Source organism: Vespa mandarinia, chromosome 17 (genome assembly GCF_050613455.1).
Source record: "Vespa mandarinia isolate Hongniang chromosome 17, ASM5061345v1, whole genome shotgun sequence".
Classification (NCBI taxonomy): domain Eukaryota; kingdom Metazoa; phylum Arthropoda; class Insecta; order Hymenoptera; family Vespidae; genus Vespa; species Vespa mandarinia.
In genome coordinates this window covers 3,172,501-3,180,000 of record NC_140826.1, presented here as the reverse complement: position 1 = coordinate 3,180,000, position 7,500 = coordinate 3,172,501, and the positions used below count along the sequence as shown (strand labels likewise).

At 29.7% G+C, this 7,500-nt stretch overlaps 1 protein-coding gene across 16 annotated transcripts in view; it reads right to left on the bottom strand.

Moving 5' to 3' along the window:
- Positions 1-7,500, bottom strand: part of Hipk (Homeodomain interacting protein kinase) — a 31,613-nt gene that overhangs the window by 10,632 nt on the left and 13,481 nt on the right. For all 16 annotated transcript variants that reach the window (XM_085662059.1, XM_085662061.1, XM_085662063.1 and 13 more), the window contains one exon: positions 2,666-3,013. In XM_085662059.1, coding sequence (XP_085518185.1) covers positions 2,666-3,010 — 345 coding nt within the window. In that variant the 5' untranslated portion in view covers positions 3,011-3,013. The remainder of the gene's footprint in view (positions 1-2,665; positions 3,014-7,500) is intronic.

Genomic DNA, 7,500 nt, shown 5'->3' with positions numbered 1-7,500 from the left:
AAAATCTATATCATCATGATTTTATAGCCTTCCCCATAAAAAAAAAAAAAAGAAAAAATAAAAGAAAAAATAAAAGAAAAGAAAAAAGCCAAAAGAAGAATTACACATTTCTTTGTCGTAGAATATATATATCATATTATATATTTATACAATATTAATTATATATTATACTTTGTGATTTTTAAAATATCAATTGATAAAAACAAAAAAAGAAAAAAAAAAAAAAAACAAAAAAAAAATTCAAATATAAAATACTATATAAGACCCCTTTTCTTAATTTCTTCTTCTTCTTCTTCTTTTCTTTTCCTTTTTTTTTTTTATTTCGTTTCAATTTTTTTTTTTTTTAGACATTACAAATTTAGAACTCAAAATTAAATTCAAACACGTTACTTATAATTTGAGATCTCCTGCATCGATAAGTTCCAAGAAATTTAACAAAATGTAATCATATTTAACAAACAAGATTTATATCTTATCAATATACGCACACACGTATAATCTTCATATCTAATTCGAATTTGATTCGTGTTGTTTTAATATTTGACGGAAGAAAGTGAAAGAAGAGAAAGTAAAAGAAATGAAAAGAAAAAGAAGTTAAAAAAAAAAAAACAAAAGGGCGGGGGGTGGGGTTGAAAAAAAACAAAAGAAGTTACAAGTGTCCGAATAAAATTTTCTTAAATAAAGTTAGAAAGAGAATAGAAATCGTTGACTCGTTCATTGTACTCTCTTAAGAGAGTTCAGTCCTTCATGGAACATAGAATGAAATGCTCCGATGAACGGGAATGAAAAAGAACGCCTAAACGTATTATATACCAGGTGTAAAAAAAAAAAAAAAAAAGAAAAGAAGAAAAAAAAATTAAGCATCACGCACCTCTACGATTAACAATAAAAATATTGTTTATAATGGATTCTGACAATTCGAATGAAATTATGGTATTATAATAATAAAAATAATAATAATAATAATAATAATAATAATAATAATAATGAAGATAAATAAAAATAAAATAAAATAAAAAATAAAAAGCATAAACGCAAGACGATTTTTATTATCAGTATAAAATCGATTGCAATAAGAGAATGATTTATCGAACAATCTTTCAAGGACAATGAAAAAGAAGATTTGTCTTATCAGAAAACATTATAACTATATATATATATATATATATATATATATATATATATATATATATATATATATAAACGATCATCGGAGTTTGAAACCTTCACATATATTCTCGATCAAAAGACTATCCCAAGGATAACGAGATCGATACCAAGTGGTACCAAGTACGTTAAGAGAAAGGCCATCATTAAATAACAATAATAAAATGAGTTACACACACACACACACACACACACCGCACATAGATGATACAGCAACTTGTCAATGTATGATGTGATTTTTAATAATAATAATAATAATATTTTGTTTATTATTACTATTATAAATTGATTAGTATTGGACATTTACATATCCATGATAGAAATGTGTTTTGTTTTGTTTTATTAAGAATAAAACATGAAGAAAAATGAAAATAATGTTAGAGAGGGTGGGGGGGTGGGGGGAGAGAGAGATCTGTACAAGAATAATAATTCTAATGAGATTAAAACACTAGCAAATATATGTATAAAGATAGAAATACATTGTTAGAATGAAGAAGATTATTAGAATGAGAAAAAGAAACTAAAATCATCCTAGTCATTGATTGATGATGAATCATACGTTAATATCTTCAATATTATCTGATTGTTTATCAGAAAACATGCGATTAATGAACGATGAACAATGAAAAACAACAAGACGAAAGTTAACACAACTACACGAAGAAAATGAAGAGAAAAGAAACGATTAGATATTAAAACTCAGGGTACATCTCCGATATCCCTTAATGAAATGAAATTATAATAACTTTTATAATAGAAATGTCCCTTCTGTTTTTACAAATACCAAATGTGATTAATAATCGATTAAAGAAATAATCCTTTAATCTCTTCTCTAAATAAATTCAATTAATGTTAAATCGAACAAACAAATTTAACATTGAAATTTGTCGAATCAATTTTTACGATAAATCATTAGAATCGATCTTTCATCTTGTATATATATATATATATAATACATACACACGTAATTACGTATCTCCATTAAAATATCATCCCTAATTTACATCAACAAATTTAAATCTTTTCAACCTTTAAAATTTCTCAATCATATTATTTTTTCTTCTTCTTTTTCTTTTCATTTGGAAAGACGAATGAATTGGAGACGTTTATAAATATTGTATTGTAATGATGCTAATGGAGTCAAATACAGGATTGGCCAAAAATAAAGTTAGTTTATAGAGAGATGTTACAATTCCTTTTTTTTTTGTTTTTTGAAAGGGTCTTTCTCTCCTTACAGACTAAATTTTCTTCTTCTTTTTTTTTTAGATCAAATAAAATTACTTAGAAATTTTTAGCCAATCCTGTATACAAATGATGATAATGATGATGATGATAAAGCTCAGTAAGCGCATCAAATATAAACGAAAAGGTAGAGGAAGCAAAGAAAAAAAAAAAAAAAAAAAAAAAAAAAGAAGTAAAAAGAAGGAAGGAAAAGATAAAAAAAATTTATGGGCAAGTGTTAGTTGGTTGGTTGGGAGGGGCATCGAGTGACACCAACCTTCTGGCCACAGCGTTGGTAGGTGTCTAGGAGCTTGATCGTCGAGGCTCGTACCAGGGTCTGCTGGTTCGGGCTACTCTTCTGCAGCGCATTATTGTTGTGCAGCGAGCTAAATGCGGTATTAGCACCGTTCACGGAGTACCGCTGTTGCAGTCCGGTATTGTCCAATTGATAGTCGCCGGTCGATTGGACCAATCCGTGCTGGATCACCGGCTGGCTCACGTTGTACTCCAACTTGCGTTTCTTGCTGTGGTGGTGAGCGGTGTTGTTACTGCTGCTGCTGCTGCTGCTGCTGCTGCCGTTGACGCTACTCGTCTGCTGTGTTTGGATGAACATGTCACACATTCCCTGAAATAAGATATAAAAATAAATAAAAGGAAACCGTCATAGAAATAGTTCTTCGTTTTTGTTTTTCACTTTATTATTATTGTTATTGTTGTTGTTATTGTTGTCACTGTTATTATTGCTCTTGTCATTGTTATTGTTGTTATTATTATTGTTCCCCATGACCCAAATATTTTTTATTTTCACGTTTCATTTATCAACAAGCATCAAGGGCTAACTCTTTTTAATCTCTTGGATTCTTTTATCCCCTCTCCCCAATAAATATAATAGATCAATAATTATAGTTGACATATTTAGGAGAGAGAGAGAGAGAGAGAGAGAGAGAGAGAGAGAGAGAGAGAAAGAGAAACAAAAAAAAAAAAAGATTGCTAAAGGCTCTGATGATTTATTTAAATACAAAAATACTATGAGTATCTCGACATTAAAAATGGGTTCAAAATCGATATATACATCATAATAATATAAATATATAATACATATATATGTGTGTGGATATATATATATATATAAATATTCTTGATGGTTAAAAAGTAAGACATTGAAAAAAAAAAATTGCACAAAATAATTCTAACAATGATCTATGGTATAATATATGAACGAGCAACACTTGACTCATTCGTTTCTCGTTCCGTTCCAATTCTTTAAAAAGAATAGCTTGAAGATGACGATAAGGTGGGGAAGTGGCATGGAAGGTGGAAGGGTGAGGACTAAAAAATAGTCCACCTATTCCGTTTCGTTTTAACAAATGTAACGAGTACAAGTTGCAAAGTTAAATGAACGATGTAATGTCTCTTTCTTTTTTTTCTTTCTCTCTCTCTCTCTCTCTCTCTCTCTCTCTCTCTCTCTCTCTCTTCTCTCTCCTTGTCTTATTTTTTTTTTTTTGTATAGCTTTAAGTATGCGGAAACGACGACGAACGCGTGCTCAAAAAAGGAAAACGAAAGCGTTCTTCGAGTTCCTTTGAATTCTACCCGAGCGGACTCTCTCTCTCTCTCTCTTTTTTTCTCTCTCTCTCTCTCCTTCTCTCTCTCTCTCTCTCTCTCTCTCTCTCTCTCTCTCTCTCTCTCTCTCTCTAGGCTATCTTAAATTCCTCGAATTCTTAATAGATATCGAAAGTATTTTGAAACACAATTCAAACGACGTCATCTTGCAACACAAGCGATTTTTGTTAACGATCCAGTCATTTCTGCTCTTTTTTTTTTTTTCTTCCTCTTTTATATATTTTGCATGCCGTAAAAATACTCCACTGGCGCACAATCAAAAAAGTTCTAGACTATTTTAAATACCATTTCACAAATGATTCTTTTGAAATTGTGCTAATCTATCCTGTGTAGCTTTACTGTATGAAAAAACAAGAAAAAGAAAAAAAAAAGGAAAAGAAAAAGAAAAAAAAAAAAAAGAAAGCATAAAAAAAAACGTGATGCAATTACGTTCCGTTTTTGTCTTTTCGTGTTATTTGTTGTTATCGTTGGACATGAGCTATACATCACTTTCGAAAAAAAAAAAAAAAAAAAAAAAAGAAAGAAAAAAAAAAAGAAAAAGAAAAAGAAAAGGCAAAAAAGGCCAAAAAAATCTGGAATGATCGAAATTGGCCGATGTGACACGAATAGAAAGAAGAATTCGACGATTCATATGTTACAATAGATAGAGAGAGAGAGAGAGAGAGAGAGAGAGAGAGAGAGAGAGAGAGAGAGAGAGAGAGAGAGAGAGAGAGGGAGAGAGAGAGAGAGAGAGAGAGAGAGACGTATTTGTGAAAGATTCTCTGCACATTGTTTTTTGTTTTTCTTTTTTTCTCTTCGTTTCTATTTTATTTTATATATGATAGAATACAAAAAAAAAAAGAAGAGAAAAAACCTGTACTTGTAAATGGAAACACGATCGATCAATCTTTATATATATATATATTTATACATACACATTTTTTTTATTTAGCAAGACAAAAATATCATGTGTCGAACATAACCAAAAATTCAATATTTCACTGTGCAATTTATATTTACCATAACTTCTATTTTATATTTACGTGGGAAAATAATAAAAATGTCGTTGTATATAAACACTTATATATATATATATATTCATACACACACAGCATATACACGCGCGCGCGTTTGTTAAAGTCAATCTGTCGAAATTTGTACCATATTATATTTCAATAAACGTTACATTTAATTTTTTTTATTTAACATTTCGTCATTAATTATTGACCAATTCAATATATTACTTACGTTAATATGTATATACACACATATATATATATATATATATATATATATATATACATATACATATACATATACACACATACACATATATAGTATATATAATGCAGTACTCAAGAGCAGTATGTAAGAACGTAAGATAGTTCTTTTATTCGATTACTATACTTCGAACGAATACTATACTTCGAAAGGTCGACCAGTTTTACTTGCTCGTAAGTTGAAACTCGAAGATCCGCTATACAGTTTTTCTCTCTCTCTCTCTCTCTTTTTCTCTCTCTCTCTCTCTCTCTCTCTCTCTCTCTCTCTCTCTCTCTCTCTCTCTCTCTCTCTCCTCGTGGCATATTATGTAAACCGGGCCTATATACTTTTATTATATTACGTGTTACACACCTTTTACGACCGATCATTATGAATAAGATACGGACAACGATGGCCGGCCTTTTTACACGAAATTATTTTCATTCTAGAACTGGGAGGGGGTGGGAATAAGGGGGCACAGATGGCGCTGTAGAGAAAAATTTATATGGCGGTCTTTTTTCAAAACTTCATTTCGAAAATCCAAACAACCGAATCTACCGTTAATATCATCGTAATAAAGTTTTAATTTTTATTTTGAATCAAAAGAAAATTATATGGGAATTAGTCGTCGTCGTCCATCATCATTATCATCATCATCGTCGTCGTTATCGTCGTCGTCATCGTCGTGGTCGTCGTCGTCGTCGTTGTCGTTGTAATTTCGATAAAATGTAACTGTAACTGCCTTGGTACCGTAAATCGCACATTATACTATGAAGCAAGTACTATTTCTAACAAACGGCGCTATAATTAGAGCATATCGTAGACGTTGAATAAAAATAAAAAGAGAGAGAGAGAGAGAGAGAGAAAATATAATATTAATCTTAGATTAATATATATATTTAAAAGAAACAAATTTATTGTAAATATGATACAGTTTTGTATGAGAAAAAAAAAAAAAATAGAAGAAAAAGATGCACAAAAGAACTCCAAAGTTCTGATTTGAAATTCAATGGTGGTGACAAATCGATCGAATTAAATGAATGGCAAAATATATAATCGGTAGAAAGTGTGTTGCGAGCGTACGCAAAAATCGAGTAAATGTTCCGGTGATACTTTCGGCGCGACAAAATAATGCAAGGCATGTTATACTTGGATAGCAACAACGATGCCGACGACGACAAACAACGACGATGACGATGACGTCGATGACAATGACCACAAAGACGACAAGGACGTGCGTGTGTATGCATGCAAAAAAAAAAAAAATATTCACGTTTCATTAATTTTTAATTTTACATATAGAAACGATACTTGAAAATTGAAGAAAAAAGAAAAAAAAATGAATACGAAAAATACTTTGTCCTAATTGAAATAGCTCATACAATTAAAGCTCATTGTATTATTTAATTAAATTATTAATTATAATAATATTGGAATTTATACAAAGGGAATTTACTTGATTAAAAATTATTATCAAAATATCATTTTAATTATACGATATAAATTTATCGTAATACGTATTATATTTAGTAGTAGTAATAACGACAACAACAATAACGACAATAACAACCACATCATCAACAACAACAACATCATTAACAATAATAACAGTATCATAAACAACGATAACAACAACAACAACACAACGAAATAACAATGACTACATTTAAAATTAATTTGTCACGATTCAAAACATATAGACATCTCCCGTTATCGTACAGCATCTTTTTTCAACCAATAAGGATGTTGCATTGTTGTAACTAGCACAAATACCCTATGCGTTACGCACGCTCTCTCTTTATCCATCTCAATCCATAATTGAACGATTATAGAAACGATTGACATACTCGTCGATCAATTAAATTAATTTTATTCATTTAGCAGAAATCCCGTATAGTTGGTTTCTCTCTTTTTTTATTTTCCTTTTTTTTTATTTTTTTATTTATTTATTTTCTTTTTCCTTTTTACAACATATCATTTATGAGTCATCAGCATCATTTGAATTTTCCCGCCGTTATCAATGTGTCGCTGAATAAATTGAACGAGAAAAAAAAAACGAAGTAAAAAAAAGCGAGGTAAAAATAAAATGTGTCATTGAAGAAATTGATAGCATTAATATTTCGATTAATTATTATCATTTTTTTTTCTTTGTTTTCTTTTTTCTTGTTGTTGATCATTTCCACAAAATCTTTTCGAATATATTATTCTATTTGAATAAATATATTTTCCCGTCTGTTATATCGATTTATTAA